The 21,619-nt window shown below is 39.9% G+C and overlaps 2 protein-coding genes across 3 annotated transcripts; one reads left to right on the top strand and one right to left on the bottom strand.

The window, feature by feature from the left end:
• The first annotated feature begins 294 nt into the window (after positions 1-294).
• LOC311269304 (uncharacterized protein) lies at positions 295-8,478 on the top strand. Of its 2 annotated transcripts, none has more exons than XM_084373378.1 (12): positions 295-441; positions 3,225-3,329; positions 3,987-4,029; positions 4,886-4,929; positions 5,034-5,067; positions 6,223-6,248; positions 7,009-7,047; positions 7,170-7,200; positions 7,358-7,416; positions 7,518-7,565; positions 7,683-7,727; positions 7,973-8,478. In XM_084373378.1, the coding sequence occupies exons 2-12, from the start codon at positions 3,227-3,229 to the stop codon at positions 8,008-8,010; spliced, it is 510 nt and encodes a 169-aa protein (XP_084229504.1). In that variant the 5' UTR covers positions 295-441; positions 3,225-3,226; the 3' UTR covers positions 8,011-8,478. The 2 variants fall into 2 exon arrangements, with proteins under 2 accessions (XP_084229504.1, XP_084229505.1); XM_084373379.1 differs by lacking the exon at positions 295-441 and adding an exon at positions 3,002-3,082.
• Positions 8,479-8,722: 244 nt separating this feature from the next.
• On the bottom strand, positions 8,723-21,234 carry pgk1 (phosphoglycerate kinase 1). Its single transcript, XM_084374231.1, has 11 exons — positions 21,075-21,234; positions 18,154-18,204; positions 17,815-17,970; positions 17,365-17,509; positions 16,024-16,127; positions 15,755-15,874; positions 13,389-13,503; positions 11,041-11,220; positions 10,757-10,934; positions 9,524-9,622; positions 8,723-9,422 (listed from the first exon to the last, which is right to left on the bottom strand). Exons 1-11 carry the CDS (start codon positions 21,137-21,139, stop codon positions 9,382-9,384), a joined length of 1,254 nt encoding a protein of 417 aa, XP_084230357.1. The 5' UTR covers positions 21,140-21,234; the 3' UTR covers positions 8,723-9,381.
• Positions 21,235-21,619: the final 385 nt, after the last annotated feature.

Below are 21,619 nucleotides of genomic sequence, written 5' to 3'. Positions count from 1 at the left end.
CCTTCCCCCATTTTGATTTAAAATTTCAGCTAGGAGTATTTAAATTTGATTTTACAATTCCACAATACAAGAACAAGTGGGTTAATTGTGTTACACTAAATGTCACCAACTTGCTCAAACTAGCTTTAGTCTAACTCTGTCAGAAAGCCTATGTCATCTACTGCATTTTGTCTTTAAAGATCAGAAAAGTGACATACAACAACATATACTGTTCACTTTATAACACCACTAAACATCTTGTGTCTTAAATGAAAATACTAAACATCATAAGCATTGCATTAGCGTGATGTTTCTGTGTCCACTTCAAACCACACGGAGACTGTGCTTCAGGGAGGTCTTGAATGGTGACGGATGTGGTGAGGTGTTGAAAGAGGAAACACAGCTTGTTCTGCTGCTGCCATCTGATACTGTAGAAGAATGAAGGCAGCCGGACCACTGAAGGTAAAACAGAACAAAAGATATTCTGGTAGTGAATTAAAGCTTTGCATTGTGGATGTTATAGACAAATTTACACGTGATCAGTGACATTGTGATGATTTTAGAGGATGTTACGGACAATATCAGTTTCCTGTAAAGGACTTACCATATACTTATAAATGTTTCTGTAGAAGTTTGAATAATATTATGTATTTTTGTACTGTGTCCTCAGATAAAATATTTCGTTTGGGTCATAAAAAACCTCGAACAAAGGTAAATTAAATTACTTCAAAACAATTTTTAGGTATTCTACTTTACTTAAGACTCTTGATTTTACTAGCCTACATCTAAGAGCGCCATAAACCTTTTACTCTACTACATTTATGTGTTAGTTGTATTAGTTGCTTAGAAGATGACGATTTTTAAAACGACATGACCATTTTTTATAGATTAACCTCACCACCTAAATTAAAATATCAGAAAAATATTGAAATGCACTTTATTTAATGCACATGTAATAATAGTGCAATGCTATAACAATATGCTGTACACTGTCGTACTATACTTAAAATCATGAATGCAGAGCTTTAACTGGTATTTTCATAGCGCTGTATTGCTGTTTTCGTCCAATGACATTTAAATAGTGCTGAGTCGAACAGGTCAATAAATATATGTGTATACTGGCAGGTAAGGAAGGAAGTAAAAGGTTGTTATAAACTGTGCTATTAGGACATGCCACTAAAAATATGCCACAAGTACTTTTTCAGTTACCCATCGAGTGGTTACAGTCTACACTGTACAGACATGAGGCTGACATGAAGTGAAATGTGGGAGAAACTAATGAAGCAGTTTTAGTATTTAACTTTAACATTACAGTATTTATTTTCATTGAAAAACCTTTTATATTAATGATGATGTGACATTTGTTGGAGTCCGTATGAAACAAACATGTTTTCTTACATCTGGAGAACAATATTTATAGTTTGTGACATCTCTGCAGCACTACTACAGTACTTCATGCTGTTTTCTCACATTTTTACCTTTTTAGCTTCTGAAGCTTCTGTGATTTGGGATATTGTACTCGGGCCATATTGTGATTTTCGATTATATTTTGATTTATTGTGCAGCTCCAGTTATAATAACAGTACAAATAAAATCAAAGCGAGCTACGAGCACCAGTGCCACTTGCGAATATACCCTCTCTGATTTTTTTTTTTGTCAGGAGCAGGAAAAAATAAGAATATATAATATTGCGTTGATGATTTTAGTTGTGCTCCTATGTTTTGTGCTGGTGCTCCTCACATTCTCGGGAGGAAGCACCAGTGCTACTAGTAGAAAAGGTCAGTCTGGAGCCCTGAATGTGTGTATTTGCTCATTGTTTAGGTCGGCTGTGCAACTTTTCAGTACATGAAAAAGAAATGTTTTGAGATTTTCCTAAATTGCCAGTTTATTAATTCTACCTGGCTGAAAATAATGCAGTCGAATTATACTTTTTTAACAGTAATCGTGCTGAAGGAGGCGTCAATTCAACTTTACGGCCATTTTTATTTAGTGAGTGTAGCAATAGGGCCTGTAATTGTTGAATCAGTACTGTGTAATTAAACAAACACACTGGTAATAAAGTGTAAATCAAGCCCTTAAGCACAGCATCCCCCGCCATGAAGAGTGAGATGAGAGTAACGTGAGTGAAGGAAAATGTGATGCAGTCAGACAGCAGAGAGGTGTAAACATGGAAAGATTTACTTTCCACGACTACAAACCACACAGAGCTTCAAAACAATGAGCTTAATGTTCCAGTCCTCCGAATAAAATGTGCCAGAGAAAATACAACGAGGTTGAACAGACAACATCTGTGTATCTCCATCCAAAATAATAAAATAACTGTATTAGATCCAAGTGGCTCATTAATTCAGGTGTCAAAATGTTTTTTTGTACAGAATTTATTAATTTGAGACTACAAATAATAATTAATTTGCACAAGTTCATTTTTTCCCCACGGGGGGTTGGACATTAAATGGTTTATAAAAGAAGAAAAGAGGAAAAACTTCAGCGTTCAGAAGCATAAAGCTGATCTATCCAGATAGATTCAGTGTTGCTTAGTTAGAAACCTTAGTTAGTGTTGGTTAGCTGCTAAATTAGAGCCAACCAAAGAAAAATGTCTAAAAGGACTTTCACTAAACCGCTAACAACCACAATAACAATAACTAGCCGGGCTAGCAGCAGCAGTGAATCACTGAAGGTCTCTGGACATAAATTCAGTCAGTTTCCTCTTTTAAAACGTGCTGACTGAGAAGCTGCTTGACAAAGAAATGATACGTAATGGGAGAGAAAGCGGATCAACACATGTACAAAATCACTTTAGAGACACAGCTCTGAGTTTGGGTGTTGTTTTTTTCTACTAAAACTGGACTCGGCCCAGTTCACCTTCCTGAACCCGGCCCCTCGACTGCTAAATGAAAAAAATTTGTTAACTGGGGGTTTGTGATTCTTCTAAATGTCAGTGCATGTAGGTGTAGCCCTGTGAACAGAAGACAAAACTGTGTTTCAGTTTTGTTTTGGCCAACCACATCCTGTGGTTCACTCTGTTGCGCTAACAGGAAAAACAGCAGCTACTTCAACCATGAAAGAGTGAAGAACTGCTGATTGTTGACCAGTTAACCCTGCGGTAATGTCATCTTAACAACCCTCTCTTACTGACTTGAAAAGTAACTTCTAACGTTTGAGCTGGCTGACAGTTATTCAGATGTAACGGTCCACTCTCGGGTCACATCTCGTCGTTCATGTCTTTCTTCTCTGTGTCTTTTAAGGTATGATAGGAAACTCCAGTCTGCTGGCTGCAGTCCTGACGGTGGTGTCGGTGGTGTCGCTGAATCTGCTGCTTCTCTACTGTCTGCGATGCAAAAGGAAATCCAGTAAGTGCATCATATCTATATCTATATCTATATATCTATATATATCTATCTATATACACACACATATATATGTATATATATATATATATATATATATATATACATATACTGAAAAATACAATGTAATATATGAAAAAACTAACTTTAATATATGGAAAGCGTCCCCATGTATTTGACAATATACGCCAGTATATTGCTTAAAGACTGATATGTATTTAAAAACCTGTCACTTCAAATATATTCTGCATATATTATTAGAAAATATCTGGTCATTTGTTTTACAAAATATGAAAAACAGCAATAACTGGTATATTTGTCAATATAAAATAATGTCATGTCAGGGAATAATAACAATTTGGACACATTATTATTACTGAGCATGAAGCTGGAGGTCTGGAGGAAGCGTAGATCATGAGTTCTGTATCAGTTAGCCAATAATCTGTGATGATATACGTCAAGATAACAGAAAGAAAGAGAAGAGGCTGACTTGATATATATATATATAAATACTAACATATTTATTCCTGATTCTTTACAGCGTATACACACACGTCTGTGCTGAAACTATTTATTTGGCAGCGTAGTTCAAAGTGATGAGTATCACTGCAGGTTAAAAGGATCTCATGCCACCATTTCACTGCTCTGTGTTTCTTGCAGAGATCATTCACGAGGAGCATCAGATATACAACCCGCAGACATTGTGAGTGTTAAGTTTTTGTTTTACGTTCTCACGCCATGTTGGCAGGTAGCTGTGTCCGTTGTGTACATCGATTACAGATATTGTGATTGGTTTATGATTCCTGACTCCTGGGGATGATCATGTTTTTTCATCACAATTTTAATTTTCACAGAAAATAAATATTAACACCACGATGACGTGACCTTTGTTTGAAGTCCGTACCAGAAAAACACGTTTTCGTACATCTAGAGAACAAGATTTGTAGGCCGGGACATTTTGTTACACTTACATTGACTTTATCAAAACTATCACACAAAAAAACTTGATTTTGATTAATTGTTCAACTCTAGTTATTATGACGTAGTACGTAGTACAAAAAAGTAGACCCGACCTATTCACCTGGCGGCCCGTGCGACAAATACGGCCCTTTTACAATCTTATTGCGGCCCTTTGATCCTTTTGTTTGGAGGCTAACTAGCACATTTAATAGTTTTAGTCGAGGGAATTTAAGAGAATCAAACGGACAACCTGCTTCTTTACTACCTTTTCCTCTACTTTTGTAAATATGTTTCTTGTTTCAATTGTCAAAACTCATAAATAAAGCAGAGAGAAAAAAAAGTGTAATGTTTTAACACATTTAAATTCTGAGCTTTACAGGTCAGATGTAGTGAAAGTTGCCGCCTGACACTTCACGAGCGCGTCACAAGTGTTTGAATAAGCGTGAAACAGACCGATGAGTCACGAAACACATGATTTCACAGACAGATTGTGAAATAACCCCCTCGGGTCAAGCCAAACATACTTGAAAGAGAAAATAAAGATGTAGAATTAAGTTTTGTGAAAGTGTTGACATTAAGATGCTATCTTATCTCGACAGCCAACGCGAGGGAAGCATGTTTGCTGTGACGCGATCAAAAACAGGTAAATAAACGCGTCGCCGCAGCCTCAGATAACGTGTCTGATGATGAGTGATAATTTTGTTCCGTCTGTCTTCTCATCCTCAAACTTTGACTTGTGTTTTTCAGTCACCAGAGAGAATCAGATACCTACAACCACAATGTATGTATATTACAATACACACCATCTAATCTAATTTTATCACGACGCTGCTCGTCTGTGACACAACGTCTAAAATGAAGAAACAGTCGTGCTAGTATAATATAAATTTAGATCCAGCCTCAGTGATGTCTTTGTTGAAAAGCACAATAACGAACGAAACGAAAGGCTAACGAACATCTAAAGATACACCAGTGTACCGCGCTACGTGGCTAACTGATGAATCTTAGTTGATGAAGGTTCTCAGTCATCCAGGTCATGGTAAATCTAGGTGCTGTACCGTAGGCAACTGGACTTCGGTTTCTTGAAGACGTTTCATCCAAGGGGCTTCTTCAGTTCTAACTAACTGGAGGGGAGCTGCAGGCTTTTAAACAGAGTTGTTAAGCTTAACAACCATTCACACCTGGGCTCACCTAGCCTTAGAAAACCCTGCATGAAGGCCGGTTTGACCAGCGACCCACACGTGTCCTTAACGACTCTGTGAGGACACTCCCACACAGAGTTTAAAACCCTGCAGCTCCTCTCCAGTTAGTTAGAACTGAAGAAGTCTCTTGGATGAGAGGTGACACGAGTCCAGTTGCCTACGATACAGCACCTAGATTTAATGAATCTTAGCTTTGATTGATGGTTTGACGTTACGACATTACCGGTTAAAATTGATTGGATCAAGTCTACAGTATGTAACCGCACGTCATATTTTGTTTTTACAGGAAGAAAACATGATATACATACAATTATTTTGTATTTTTTTGGCATATTTTATTAGAAAAGTTCACAATACGATCAGGGATGTGATCTAAAAGGGCTGAAGAGCAACTTTGACGCGTGTCAGGCTGAAATCTCATTTCGAAACTCTTGCAGAACTGAACTTTAACACAACTCTATGGAGCAACGCACTGTATTGGCTAATCAGACAAATGTAACAGTTATTCCAGTTAGAATATTCTGCTAAACTTCAGTTTATTTAAAAACAACAATTAACCAATCCGCTCACCCATCGTCACTGCGCTTGGCTGCTGTTTGTCAAGAAATAGTTCCAGCACATAACTCACAAATTGTAGTTGTGTATCAATTAGATAAAATGTGTTAATTAAAGAGCTTTTAATGTGTTTTTTTCTACCACTCTAACACTAATTAATCTGTTTGTTTGTTTTTTAGTGAAACTCGTGATGAATCTTCACCAGGTGAGCTCACTGTGTCTTTTTTTGAAGGTTTAAAACAAAGATTTTGAGTTTATTGTGATGTAATCTAAGATTTCAACACCAACTACAGTATTGGCTTTCATGCTACATACATTTGAGGTCATCTGATAACATTCACATTACATAAAAAGCTGACTTTCATGTCAAGAGGTCAAGGTGACGGTGGTGGCGGTGGTACACCTTGGCCAGAAGGCTGCTGAGCTCAGTGACCGCCGTTCAAGAATAGCTTTGAGAAACCACGTCAGGACTTCTTCAGCTGGGTTAGTGGCGACCAAGTGGTTTTTGAGCCCAAACATGAGGAGACCTTAAGCACAGCATTGTCAAAATTATAAAAATGGAGCCTGAAGAAACATAAAGATGCAACATAAAGAAAGTTTGAACCTATCTGCGGTTTGCAGAAACATTTGCTCTGGCGATCGGGTTGTGATGATCCATCACAAGAGTTTTAAGAATCAGAATCAGAATTACCTTTATTGCCAATTAAGTTTTCTCATACGAGGAATTTGCTGTGGTCTGTAGGAGCAAATACAACAAACAGTACTAAAAATAATTAAAAAAAAATACTAAAAATATAAATAGAAATGAAAAATGGAGATTTTAAATAGGTGTAAGAAAAACCAGATTTATACAGTAGTGGAAAAGTTCTGACCTGGATTGTGAAGGTCACAGTAGAGATGGATTTTACTGTGTAACAAATAAAATAACTTACATTAATGTCACGTTGAATCACTTTGTATTACAGCTGCAACTGACCAGTCAAGCTATGGAAACATTGGAGATGGTAAGTTTACACTTGATACACAATAAACACATTGAATTAACATTTATTTTCATGTATTTATCATTATATAAATACATCACTGCCGGGCCCTCGTTATGATCTGTTTCACTCTGTTGTTGCAGCTCACACAGGAAGTCTGGAACACACATATGTGTGAGTATTTAAGCTCCTTTCATCTAATTTAACTAACAATTTATGTTTTGTCATAGGTTTAGAGCCACATCAGTGCATACAATAGTCAAGATTAGGTTTAAACTTTACCAGCTAATCATCTGTTTATAAAAAGTTTAATATTTTTGTTTTTGTTCAGAGATCCACTCCCGATGTCACTGTATGAAAATGAAGAACAGAATAAAAAGAGGATATCTGGTGAGCATTGTTCCATGTTCTTCTGTATTGTACCCTTAAATAAAAACGACATAAAATGAATTCAAAGATTATTTCTTTTTGCCCTCTGCATGTTTTTATAGATCCTGATGAAAGTCCCGGTGTGTATGCAAACCTCCCGTCACCAGATGGTGAGCTCAGTCATTGTGTCTGATTAAAAATAAGAGGTTTAATGGTCACACTGCAGGCTGAGTCGCAGGAATGTGAAAGATAATAACCGACATTAAACTTGTTGTTTCATCACACAGACGAGGACGACTACGAGAACTCTGACTTCCTGAAGCAGCAGGAGGGTGAGTGTCACAAACAGCATTTTTTTGAAAACTATATTTTATGTTTTTTTGATATAACGTTTGATAAAATGTGAAGATTTGCTGTTGTAATATATTTAAAAACTGTTGCCAATGAAATGTAAGACTTTTAAATACCTTCTCAGGAGTTTTAGGAGAATAAATTCAATGACTTTTAAGACTTTTCCAGGCCTGCAGATTACCAGACAGTAAAATATGAACCATTATTTTTTTTTTTTTTGCAATAGACGAGCCTGATTATGTGAATGAAAACGGAGAGTGCTGATGACGACGCGACAGGAAATGGCAGACAACAACTTGCTCTCTTCAACTTTGTTTTTTGAACTAACTGTAAAAGTGTGTTTTTTTAATTTCTGCTATGTTTGATGTACAGCTGTGGGAATAAAATGCTCATGGACCCTGATTGTGATGGAAACTGAGGCTGCCATCTAGTGGTGATAAACCCATAGACATATACAATACAAAAGCATACAAATGAGATAAAGAAGAGCTTATAGAGTCAAAATGTAAAGTATTAAAGAACTGGTGAGCTTTATATTTTAAGGAGGATAACTGAATGGCTTCCTCCACATTATATCAGATTATCTGACAGTAATGTTACTGACCTGTGCCAACTTTTTACTCCAACTGTGGAAGAAATACCATAATGTAAAATACACTCTGCCACAAATATACTGAATATACTAAATATATATACACGTTAATGTTCTGTATTCAAAATGCTACTTGAAGCGACTATAGATGTATCAAATGTTTTTTTGTTGTTGTTAGCCAACAGTAAAAAAACAAAAAACAAAGACTAATAATAAAAAGAGAGAGAAAAGTTTTTTGTGGACTATGAGAGGAATGATTATTTTCAGTCAGGCAGTCACAGAGGACATCCATGGGTCAGTACAGTCAGGTACGCTGGGCTAATGTGTTATGACACCACTGTACTGTTGATTCAGAGCCTTTGAGAAAGAAGAATCAGTCAGAGAAAAGTTTTTACACAGAGACGGTTTTTATTATCCTGAACAGATCAGTCAGAACAACCAGAGAAGACGGATGACCAGAGCCGATGGCGATAGTTAGTGTGGACAGACAGAAAATATAACGTCTAGGTACACACGCACACATCACATGAACCGTTTCAATATATATATATATATACTGTATGAGGGTGGTGCGGTGACGTTACCAGGGTGGCTATGCAAAAGTGACGTAGCAACACACACATTCACACACAGTAGTGTCTCAGCAGGAAAAGTCAGCATCCGAGCAAAATAACCAGCTTCCACCTCAACGAGCCATTTGATCCGTTTCTGTCTTCGTTAGCCGTCACGTGACTTGTAATCCCAGCAGTTTGACTTGATGAGTTTCATCAGCGTGTTTAAAGTAAGGCAGAAGAAGGCTCTTCTTGTTACAGACAGCGGGTGAAAGAAAACAATCCTCCTGTGAGTCACAGCTTCGAAACAAAGACTGAACATGAGATTAAATGGCAGGTGAGGCAGGTGTGGCCGTTTCTGCACACTGAGGAGGTTTCAGGAGTAAACAGCAGTCTGGCTGAGTAGCGACACAGCTCTCTCACACATACACGCAAGGTACATACACACTTCCACACACGCAAAAACACACACCAGCAGGCTGATGGGGAGGTTTAGACGCTGCTCAGTGCGTCCACGCCGGGCAGGACTTTACCTGAGGGACACAGAGAGAGACACACACAGTCAGCGTCATCGTCAAGCTTCAGGACACAAACATGAAATGATGCGAGTTGATCTGTTTTTTGTGCCGCTCACCCTCCAGCAGCTCCAGGCTGGCGCCGCCTCCTGTGCTCACATGGCTGACCTTGTCTTCTGTGTTCCACTTGGCGCAGCAGGTGGCAGTGTCGCCCCCACCTGGACACAAGCAAACATACGGGATTTAAAGGTTAAATATGTGACATTTTCAGTATAATAAAAGCAGCAAACAACTGTTTGCTGCATAAAAATATAGCGGAGTCATGAAGTCACACCTCCTCTGTGTGAGCTTTACAGTGCTTTTTTCCCCTTTCCCTTTTCAACACGGCGGCCTGGTGAGAAACTGTCGCCGGAAATGTTTTTGAAAACATTTGAGGTGAGAAATAGGCTATGCAGTAACAGAATCTTGATTCATGATGATCAGCGTTGAGCATTTGGACAGTTTGATCTGGTTTTGGTTGCCAGTGTGTGTTTAGATCCTCCTTTCCTTTCCTTTCCTTTTCTTTCCTTTCCTTTCCTTTCCTTGTCCTATGTTTCACCTTTAAGGGTTATTACGACATCTTAAAAGACCTGTGCAAGGCGGCAGGGCAGTTCAAGTTATATTTGTTTTGACAGTTGTGACACGATAGCCAAGCATTTTGTTTAATGTCGACAAAAGGTACGGAGGTTTGAGTTCATTAAATGCTTCAGAGAGTTTTGGACTCTGTTTAAAACAAAAGCTTCCTCGTAAGAAAGAGTTTGTGGTGGAGACACGACCTGTTAAAGTACAATGCAGTAAAATAAACGACAGCAGCCAGTTTGAAAAATTCTATCAGTAACTTTTCTAGCTTTAAAAAAAAAGGTACAATTGTTAAAGGATAAGGACTGAAACTATTCTACAGCTCTTTATTTGCAAAAAAATAACAAAAACATCAATAAAAATATCACCACTTTTAAGATTTTCCTCCTTTAAAATCTGTCATTTACGTTCACTAGCCACAGCTCTAGTAGTTTTTATTGTTCGTAACGGAGCCCGCCGTTCTCTCACGGGATTCAAATGACCTACTGTACCTACGCACAAGAGATTCACAGGTAATCACTTTAAACATTAAAAGTATGTCACAATCTGACAACAGGATGGCTTTCATTGTAAAACAACAGTTTCTGTGGTTTTCAGCATCGAACAGTTTTAAATATTGTGTCAGCAAATCTGGTCATAGTGGAAAAAAACCTGTTTATGTGACGACTTCTTTATTAAAACAAAGAAATACGACTGAGACAAAGATACAGAAGCTTCCCTGTTGTTTTTCTTACCGATAATTGTGACGCAGCCTTTGCCGGTCACCTCAACCACTTTGTCCATCAGGTTCTTTGTCCCTTTGGCGAAGTGTTCCCACTCAAACACACCGACTGGGCCGTTCCACACGATCTGCTTGGCCCTCAACACGGCTTCTGCGTAGGCCTTGGAGCTCTCTGGTCCACAGTCCAAACCCTGCAGAGAACATTACCAACAGAGTGAGATTTCAACTTGAATGCGTTCTGTCTGGATGAATGAAGGACCATCTGTCAGCGCCAGCGATCCAGATAAATCTTCTCACCATCCAGCCGGCGGGGATGCCAGCAGCGACGGTTGCAGTGCCGGTTTTGGCGTGCTCGTCGAACTTGTCAGCGGTGACGAAGTCGACGGGCAGCGTGATCTTGACGCCGTTCTTCTCTGCTTTGGCCATCAGCTCCTTGACAATGCCGGCGCCCTCGTCGTCGTACAGGGAGTTACCGATCTGACGGGAGAGAAAAGTAACATTAAGTACACGCAGCAGACGTATTTAAGAGTTAGGAGGTGGTTTGTGATGTGTTGCACAATGACAAATAACAGACAAGATACCAGCAGGTCACAAAAGACGTGAAATTATCTTGTCAGAGCCAAAATTAAGAACATATGTGCAGAAGTTTCCCCCATAAGTCCCAATTTTATTTTACAAATAAACACGTACATCGTGCTGTGGTTGATTCAGGAGTTTCTTTCGATAATTCACCATAAATTTAAAATGTTTATAGGTTTAAATTAGCCTTCTCAACACCACCAGAAGTTGTCTGTGTTTTAAAAATCAAGCTGAGAAAAAACAGACAAACCCACCAGTCAGGATCTTTCTTTGATTAGTTACTAGGTAAGAAAGTTCTGTGATTGGTGGTATTTTCTACAAGACCTAAGTTAAACAAGGCTATGTACATTCTTGTGTGACATTAAAGATTATCAATACAATTTCACCAAAATAAAAGACGTGTTAGCTTTTGGAAATCTGGAGTATTGAACGTTGGTGGTGTTCAAACAGAGTTTTGAAACCGCTTTGTTTCGTCCGTGTCACAGAAGAGACTCAGAATCATGCTGATAACACACATTTGACTTCTCACAAAAAGATTTGAATCAACTACTGTAGTCTTTGTCTAAAGGGTCAGTTCACCCAAATTACAAAAGAACAGATTTCCACACTGCAACGGTATCTGGCCATGCAGATATTTGTGCACGTTTTAAGTTATCAGTCTCTGAGATTCCCACCTCCACTACAACACAACACAGGTGAATGAAACTGAGGGTGGTTTTCACAGGACAGAAAAAAGAAATCAGCAGAATCTCTCCAGACTGCTCTTTTAAGGACTTTATTGGAGCTCCTTTTTACTACAGAAAGAGTGGATTATCCAGATCCCATTCTGAGCCTCAGAAATACCAAAAAATGTTTTAGTGCAACCTTAAAAAAGGTTTATATTTATGCGTTTAGTCACTTCTATTATTGTTTTTCGTTGTACTTCTGTTTGGTAGATAAACACGCTCCAAGAGGGTTGTTCCAACTTAATTTTAACTATAATTTTACCCTGGAGCCTTTATTTATAATCGCCACCATTAAAAGTATGTCAAATTACCTGTTAGGCGCTCCTGTTTGCAAACAACACATGAATGTACCAACGACTATCACTGAATTAAAGAAAACTTCATGATTTCAGATATGATGATATTTCCTGGAGGAGTATGATTCTTGACACTACAATCGGGCGTGTATTAAAGTACCTACATTACCTCTATGAGCCGTTTGTCATGGATACTGCTGCTGTTTCAACTGCTGACCATCATGCCAAACAATAACTAACTTAAAAGATCGGCATGTACCTGTCCCTTTCACCTCACACGTATCTTTGTTTGAGAAATTAGGAAACTATGTAGTTTGAGTGAACTGACCCTTTAAACAAAAAGCTTATCTTCTCTAATCTTCCTGTCAGAAGTCAGACTCGGGTCGTGAACGTGACTCTCAGTCTCTTCTGTCGAACAAAGCAATAAGATTTCACAGGTTTGTTCGAACACCACTAACGTTCAACAGCGAGTCCAGCAGCTCGATTACGAGAGCAGGTTGGCTGAGTGGTGAAGACACGGACATTGTGAAACACCTGAAATATAATATGGATTTACTTTTCTTTGCCTGACATGGGTTCATTGTAAATACCTTAAAATACCCGTAAAATGTCTAATTTACACTGGCTATTTAGAGGTAAATAGAAAAATAACTGTCTTTCCAATATTCACTCTCTTAAAGCTCTGTTTTTGGTCTGGACGCAAGTCTAACATCTAAGTCCTGAGGAGAAAATGTGGCTCTCCAGCTGCTAAATGCTCCACTATGTTCACCAGCTGGTCGCTACCTCTCTCTGTCAGCTGTTTGGTGCTGAGCAGGTCATGTACGGTGTGTATTTACAGCTTTTTTAGTGAAAAAAACTTGCCTGCTGTGGCCTAGAAAACCAAAACACAGACCTTTCAAATATACGTAGTCATGTGATCTCACGTAAATGTTGATTAAACCACATTGGATTACAAGGTACGGTTCATGTGTATTTGAGAGATATAAAGTGATTTTACGCTGGATTTAAATGTTCTGTCAGTGATACTCTGTGTCGTCGTCCTCACCTCCATGTTGTTGAGGACTTTGAGGAAGGTGAAGGCCATGCCGCCGCCAATGATCATCTCATTGACCTTATCCAACATGTTGTTGATCAGCTGGATCTTATCTTTCACCTTCGCTCTGAAACAGACAGAGAGAGGCAGAACACATCAGTATAGATAAGACACACACATATAGAGAGAAAAAACAAGATGGATGTACATTCAGTGATTTTGGGTTGTACAACAGACCAAAACCCAGAGTTTACTTTCATATAAGACAAAGAAAAGCACTAAAAATTAACAATTAACAAGCTAGAACTAGTCATTTATTTGACATTTTTGCTTGAAAAATGATTAAAACATAGAGATTAAATTCATGTTGATTAATAATAGCAATAAACTTTATTTAAACAGCGCTTTACATGGTTGAACCAGGATTTAAACATTTCAGGACCGCAATGACACAAAAAACAAAAACAATCTGACATTTAAATTAAAACAAATGTAAAACCCTTCTGAGAAATTATTTAAAAGATGTCACTAACAGCCTCAGATCATAATTCTTTGTATAATCGATCGATTGATTAATTGTTGAAGCTTTAAAGCATTAACTCCACAACTGTCACAATGAAAGATAAAACAGTTGCCGACATCATAACTTTCCAGAGTGGTAAAACTGACTCATAGTATAATAAACTGTTGTGTAGTGTTTTGGCCTCTGATAACTGTTCAAAAGCATTAATCGGTTACTCAAACTGAACTTCCAGGATCTTTTTAACAGCACCTGATTGGCTCCTGCAGCAACACACCCCCACTGACCCAGCCCCTTCATCTGAACTCACTCACACTAATTATGTCGGTCAGTAACGACAGTTTGTACACACACACAAACACACACACCAAAAATCAGTATTCATAAAATAAGATCATCAACTTACTAATGAAAAACAGTCGTCAAACACACGATTTCTCTGCTCTTTCACTGCTGTCTAATCATTACACACTAACGGTCGCCATCCTCTTGTTTGTGAACCGGAGGATGGGGATTGGCTGCGCCGCTCGATGCTGAGCGGAGGTGACGGTTGCACAATGGACTCAGGCTAAAATGGACTCTGACACGAGGCCAAGTCCCACATGTGGCCGCTGGCAGCTCGGTTAAACCGAGCGTCTGTTACAGCAGCTTCAGCCAGTGTCTCCTCTGTGTTCATTCAGCTGTGACGCCACAACACAAGAAACTATAAAACCACCTGCAGCACCCCAGAGACAAGGAACCACAGGAAGCAGCGCTCTGCCAGCTCATGATGAAAACACTAATTAAGTTGGGAGCGTTTGATGCGATTATTATGTTAAAACTTTTGTCTTCACCGTCTTCATACACTGTGACCACTTCAGTCCTGCCTGTAGTTTTATGTCTTGTATACATGATCTCTGTATTTTCAGAAGAAACAGAGTTACCCTTCACTGTCTAAACACAGTTTGAATGCTTTGATGCTCACATGGGAAAACAAGTTATTGCTGTTATCACTGAACATGATTTAACTTTAAACTTCATAGGCCAAACAACCCTAAAACTATTTCTGAGGTAATAATGCTGGGAAAGAGCTTTAATAAATAAAGAAAAATATAACTGTTTATCTAACATGCTAACACTGTGTGTGATCTCTCATCTCTGCCCGCTCTCTATCTGAGCACTAACAGCTGAGCAGTGAGTGTCTTGAAGAAGGAGTGTACAGTGACACCACAGATTACATAATGAGCTTACAGTCTCTATTCCTGGATGGTCACCTGGGTATTTTAAAAAGAAGCTGCTGTGTGATGATACCTGAACCGCAGGAGAGGGAGAAGACACTGAACATAGATTTATTTTCAAATCAAATGTAACTACAGTTAAAATTGGTATCATTTTGTGCTGTAAAGCAGATTTTAGTCCCACGCCAACCGGGTACACAATGTAAAACACAGTGTAGGAGGTAAAATATTAATGTTCTGCTGGGGTTCAATCGTTCTGGCAAAGGTGAGTTCTGACGGACTTTAGTCCTGCATGAAAAAAAAACTGAGGTTTGTCCAGAAAAAAGGCCAAACTAGGCTCAACTTCCAACAAAACGGCTGGTAAATGACTGTAATGTAAATATTGTATTTCCACTGTTTACTTCACAATCATCACTCTAGTTTTCATTGTGTTAACTTCCCAGAGACATAAAATCCTGTGTCAGTAGTTCTGTGGATTGGTTTAACACCAAAATCTGTTATTTAAACTCAACTTTCCTGGATTGTACAGTATTTCCTTCCCTACACGTCACCACAAATGCAGTTCCTGGCATTGTTTTGACGTCGTTTGTTTACTGTTTGAAGTTCAAACTTGATGAATTGTGGAAATGAACAGTTCTCACCCTCCGAGGATGGCCAGGAAGGGCTTCTGTGGCTTCTCCAGCGCCATGGCGAAGTAGTCGAGCTCCTTCTTCATCAGGAAACCAGCCGCCTTCTGAGGAAGATTCACTCCCACCATGGAGCTGGGAGAGAGAAGGAGAAAGAGCAGAGGAAAGAGGAGCAGAGGAAGAGGATGAAAGAAAATCCAGTCAAAAACCAGCAGATATTTCTGATATATCATCACAGATGCTGTCCTCCATTAATCTCCACTGTATCCAGACAGCTGGCTCACCTGTGGGCCCTGTGAGCCGTGCCGAAAGCATCGTTGACGTAAATGTCTCCGAGTTTGGACAGAGACGCCCTGAAAGAGTCGATCTGCTCCTGGGAGGCCTTAGTCTGAGGGACAGAAAGACACAGGAAAGAGTTTAAAGAAGAGAGGAGGACGGAGACGAACAGAAAGAAAGAAGTAGTGTGTCTCTGTGAGGTTTGTATCTCACAAGAGATCAGTTATCATTTGAGGAACTACTGGTAAGCAGATGAAAACAATTCGACTTTCTAAGCGAGGGACTCTCTTTATTATTCTTTTTAAAGTCCTCAAAGTGTTCAGTATTTATTAATAAAAAGCCATATTTCCATTTTATTTCAACAGCAGTGTCGGTTTCATTATCTTTCTATAAAAAAAGATTCAAAGCATGTTTCAGTGTGTTTTTTGTCACTAAATTAAGGTGTTTCTGCTCCTTTTCTGGGGTCCTTTAGGTGCATCTGTTCAAGTATGTGTGTCCGTACGACCAGTCAGTCATTGTGGATCAGGTTCCTGCTGCACTTTAACAGGCGGAGGTCAAGACTGTGTGACTGAAGGGCAGAAAAAGGTTAAGAGAGCTCTTCAGTGTCGCTCAAATGTCAGAGGAGTGCTGCACGCTTCGTTACTGCCTCCTACATTTTCCCCTCAGTCCTCATGACAGATACAGTTAGAGAGTAAAACCTGCTGTGTTAGAAAGGATACTTGTATTTGTTATGGTGCCTCTTTTATACTTATGGAGCTGGGACAAACTTACTAAGTTCTGTTTGACTGAACCAGTGAGATTATTTAAACTCTGTCACTGAGAAATGTTCATATAATGAACTAAAAATAGAGTTTCCTGTCTGATACAGTAGAGCGGTACAGTAGAAACCAGCCCACCAGGCCACATACCAGTCAGGCCTCTCAGGACAGGAAAAGTAACACGTCCAGCCAGGACAACCCGCTGACCTTCAGGATAAATGTCAGCAGGTCAAAGCTGCAGAGTCCCTCCAGGACCAACAGTCATACAGTGTCTGAGGAGCCGAGTCTGGATCTGTAGCTATATCAGACCATCTGTAGTAGCATAATGAAGGAGAAACTCAGGCTGAAACTCTGAGGTGATTTCAGACACAACCAGCCTCTGCACCACTCCTGACTATGACATCATCAGACGGTGACGCAGCTATTTCAGAGGGACACTGCAGCTGGAGTGACTGTGCGTTTTCCTTCAGGTGACCGAGAAAATTCTGCTGGACAGAGACTCGAGGCAGAGTCCGCTGCTCTCTCTCTGACAGCCAGAGCAGACAGACTTGACGCTTGACTTGACCAGATAAAAACTGCAGGCAGCCTCACCTTATTTCCAGAAGCGTCCTTGCCTTTTCCCTCCTCGGCGACGTGGAAGCGGAGGTTCTCCAGCAGGATGACGGATCCGGCGGCGGGGTTAGCGCAAGCAGCTTCCACCTCAGCACCCACACAGTCCTTCAGGAAGGTGACATCCCTGCAGGGTCACAGAGGACCAGTGAGGATGTGTGCGCAGTGATTTCTTACAGGCTCGGCAGAATAAAGTCAATGAGAAGAGACACTGACGGAGACAATCATGAAATAATTATCCCAAGAAACACTGATATGATTTATTCCTTTACATCATAGCAGTAATTTAGGTTGGATCGAACTAGAAAGCCAAATGGTAGCTCATACAAATACATATAAATATTTAAAGTTTATTACTTGATTTCTATTCTTTAAGAAGTAAACCGAACGTGTTAAAAGAAGAGAATCCAGTTATTCAGTCCATCAACTCACTTTCCCAGCAGGGTCTTGAGCTCGGCGGCAACGGGCTCAAGAGAGTATTTCTCAGGCACAAAGTTTCCGTCAGGACGGCCCAGATGGCTCATCAGCACGACGGATTTGGCCCCTTTGTCCAGGCAGTGTTTGATGCTGGGAACGGCCGCCTTGACCCTAAAAATGAAACCCAAAAGTAAATCCATCAATCCTTACACCTTTTATCTAACCGACTAAAAAACATGATGGTTATTTCGTTTGTGAAAGGATAACGTTTATTTCATTTAAGACGTTCATAGTTTTCTTAATAATTTGAACTTTAAGAACAGAAAGCGTGCTTCAGAATTAGATGGACTTTACCTCTGGTTGTTTGTGATATGCTTGTCTTTCATTGGGACATTGAAGTCAACCCTGAAAGAGAAAAAACTTAATTACCAGAAAGAAATAGACCAAGAGATGTTCAATGCATTACAGAAGCTTTTTTGTGACTTCCCACATTTCTGCAGTTATTCAGCTATAAACTGAACATGTAGTCTGACATTACCAATGTAGAATGAGCTTTGTTTTTTTTTGTTTTAATATGCAGGGTTCGAGTAATTAAGTGTTTCTCCATTCAACTACTTTAATGACTCCTAAACTGTATGATTTGCAGTTCCTGATCACAATCCAAAGACAGGAGAAGAAACCTTTTTAATAGGAGGAGAGAGAAGTTTTTACGTTGGAAGATCCGCACAAAAATAAATTGTAATAAATTGAGAAAATATTACTTTATCAATGCTAAAAATATCCACCCCTCACTTGTTGCTGCAGTGCTTTGTTTTACATGTAGGATTATTGGCATCCATACAAAATACAGTCAGACACGTTCAGACACTTCGCTGGCAGCATCAGTGCCTATACGCTGCCCCTCCCACTGAGCTGGATGCATACGCAGCCATGCAGCGCTGCACGAGAACATGCTGCATCCCTCGTACTCCAGGCTGTTACATAACCACCTCCCTCCTCTCCGTCTGAGGACCTGATGTACTGAGACACATGATCAGCCTGCACACACACACACACACGCTGCACCCACTGCAATTATAACAGCGATCCATTGTCTGAGCCTGAAACCCCACTGTCAGCAATTCAGTGGCTCAACAGCTCCCATATAGAGAGAATCATCTAACAACTGCAGTAGTTTTCCGCTCTTATGTCGCTCCATCTGTTGCATGTGGATCTGCAAGTCACTGAACAAAAGAAACTGGACTGAGGCTTTTCTCATGAGGTGGAGCTGCTCTTTAGGCTCATTGGATGAATTAAACCTTGATGATTGAAGATAACTGATCATTTCACATTTTTTTAATTTTAAAAATAAGTTAATTAGCAAGGCTACCATGTTGTGAGGAATGATGGATGATTTAACAGCCTGGAACTCTAATAACATTTATTTTAGACTCCTTCCTGAACCTGTTTTGCAAATTGCAAAAAGTGTTGTCTTCTTCTGAATCTGTAAAAAATGTCCACACTGGTGAAGACGTATTTGACCCAAGTGCAGCAACTTGACATTCTTCTTCTCCTCTGCATTTTTTGGCAGATCAGACACCAACTATAAAGGTTCATACCTCCTGAATCTTGTATCAGAGTGTGTAGATGCTGCACTTGTTCGTGTTATTGGCTCTATTTATCTGCTCTAATTTCATTATCGATTGATAGAAATACCACCAATTTATTGTAATTAGTAGCAGGATGGTAGTGGCAGGATTTAAAACGCTATTTTACACTTTTCTTGTCATTTGTTGGAGCTTCTTTGGCTCCATTTTTTGAGTTTAACTCAACCAATGAGACAGTAGCTTGTGCTGAATAAACTGCACATTTAACGATGCTACTGTGAACTATATGATAAGAAGAGGAGCAAGCATGTGCAATGGCTCTCTAGGAAGTCAGTTCTTGGCCTCTGCTGGATTTGGCTGCTGAACAGATTTCTGTCAGGTACTGCCGGGTCTCTACAGCAACGTCCCACTTTCCTGCTTTTTAATTCTGGACCAGCACCTCTCACATTCACGGGACTAGCACAAACTTCTGCACCCTGTATGGCTAATGATCCTAGCTCCCCTTCCGGTCAAATGATCCTGCACACAATGCACTCTGTCTGAAGCTGGAAGATCATAAAACAAACACAACAAGCTATGACAGGCCCAGGGTGTGAGGTGCGGTGACTTATCATCTCATTGTTAGTCTCTGCACAGAGAAAAACTTAACATAGAGTGAATGTGACCTTTTAACACTGAGCAGGGCGAGCTGGGGGGCTGCTGCCGCCGGTGAACCTTGTCCTATGCCGCCTGTCATTGCATCACCAGGCTGAGCAAACTAAAATGGCCCTTTGACATTTTCTACAGAGGGTGTCGGTTTCAAGTGCACTTTCATCCATGACCAGAAGAAATATCAAGCGAGCAGAGGAAAGAAATGACCTGACAGTGCTGCATTTCTGATAAGTTAAGCAGCTTTTTATTCATAAAAACTAATTTAGGTTGTTGAGCCAGGCAGCACGACATCCTTCCAGGTAAAGAGATTGTACTTGGACTACATAGGAAGGGATTAAAACCTATGTGGACGGCACTGCCTTCGAGCAAGGCACTAAATCAGATTAGTGCTGAATCAGTCCATTAACACTAGAGTAATAATTTCCTCTTTTGATGAGCAACCAATTATTAACTGTTTAAGTAGTTGAGCAAGAGATATGACCCAGTTTTCGGTGTTTCCTGCTTCCACTTCCTGCAATTTGAAGACATCACTTAGGGCCATGTGGATTGTGAATTTGCCATTAATTTGAAGCTTTTGCACTCAAAATAATCAAAATATAATACCTGGGTGATTGATGAGCTTCCCTATATTATCACAAATAATCTCACGTATGTATTAAATTTCATAACAGCATAAAATGTTGGATTACTGCAGTGATAATGCATTTTAATGTTAAGGTCTGACTCTGACTACATCTCGGATGCGGTGGGTTGCATCCATGCAGCATCTCCTCTCGGGCACGTAACATGGATGGAAAACGTGACAAACCAACCAAGTTCACTTCCTGTCCTCTGCCCGTTGGTCTGAACTGACTCACCATCACCGTCACTTTTAACATCTTCACATAAAGTCTGCGGGAGTGTAAAGCAGTCTGTGTCCACACGAAGGGTTTGGTTTGTGGACCAGAACATCTCTCAAAATGCCAGTTAGCTACCTAGCTAACTGTCAAATTAAGCCTTTTCACGAATAGCAGCGTTAGCTAGGTAATAAACGCTCACCTCATAATGACCCGCTTCCCCTTGACGTCCACCTTGTCCAGGGTGAGTTTGTTAGACAGAGACATGTTGGTTGTGTTGCTGGTTCTTGCCTGCACCTTCCTTGCCGGGTCTCCTCCGCTTCCTTCGGCTGTTCAGTTACCGAATGGCAGCGATGACCTTAGCGCAGCGCGGAGGAACAGTGGCGGGGCGGGACGGAGCACACCCCCCTGCTGCTGATTGGCTACAGCAGGAGGAAAGCCTTGCATTCCATTGGATATGGCTCCTGTCTGTTCTCTGACGTACACACCTCTCTGATTACTTCACTCAACTTCAAAGTACATTTACTCAAGTAGCCTTCTGTACTCGAGTACAATCTGAAAACTATTGATCTGTCTATCAATCTGTATTTTATTGAAAGTAGTTAATATTAGCCCCACCTAAACAAACTTCAACAATAAAATGGTTGAGGATTTTGAATGCAGAACTGTAGAAATGTAATTTTACACTACTGTATTTGTACTTCTACTTAAAGGATATTGTAATTATTCTTCCAGCACCAACGTCAA

This window comes from Pagrus pagrus (genome assembly GCF_965226575.1).
Source record: "Pagrus pagrus genome assembly, chromosome: 14".
Classification (NCBI taxonomy): domain Eukaryota; kingdom Metazoa; phylum Chordata; class Actinopteri; order Spariformes; family Sparidae; genus Pagrus; species Pagrus pagrus.
Note: the sequence above shows the minus strand (reverse complement) of the source record. Positions and strands in the feature narration are given on the sequence as shown.

Bases quoted from the DNA above. Each gene is read 5' to 3' on its own strand.
- pgk1 (XM_084374231.1), bottom strand. From the start codon at position 21,139: ATGTCTCTGTCTAACAAACTCACCCTGGACAAGGTGGACGTCAAGGGG. The intron at 16,128-17,364 runs GTGAGGCTGCCT...TCTGTCCCTCAG, and splicing joins AGGACGCTTCTGGAAATAAG to ACTAAGGCCTCCCAGGAGCA. The intron at 10,935-11,040 runs GTGAGAAGATTT...TGTTCTCTGCAG, and splicing joins GCATCCCCGCCGGCTGGATG to GGTTTGGACTGTGGACCAGA.
- LOC311269304 (XM_084373378.1), top strand. From the start codon at position 3,227: ATGATAGGAAACTCCAGTCTGCTGGCTGCAGTCCTGACGGTGGTGTCG. The intron at 6,249-7,008 runs GTGAGCTCACTG...TTTGTATTACAG, and splicing joins TCGTGATGAATCTTCACCAG to CTGCAACTGACCAGTCAAGC. The intron at 7,728-7,972 runs GTGAGTGTCACA...TTTTTGCAATAG, and splicing joins CTTCCTGAAGCAGCAGGAGG to ACGAGCCTGATTATGTGAAT.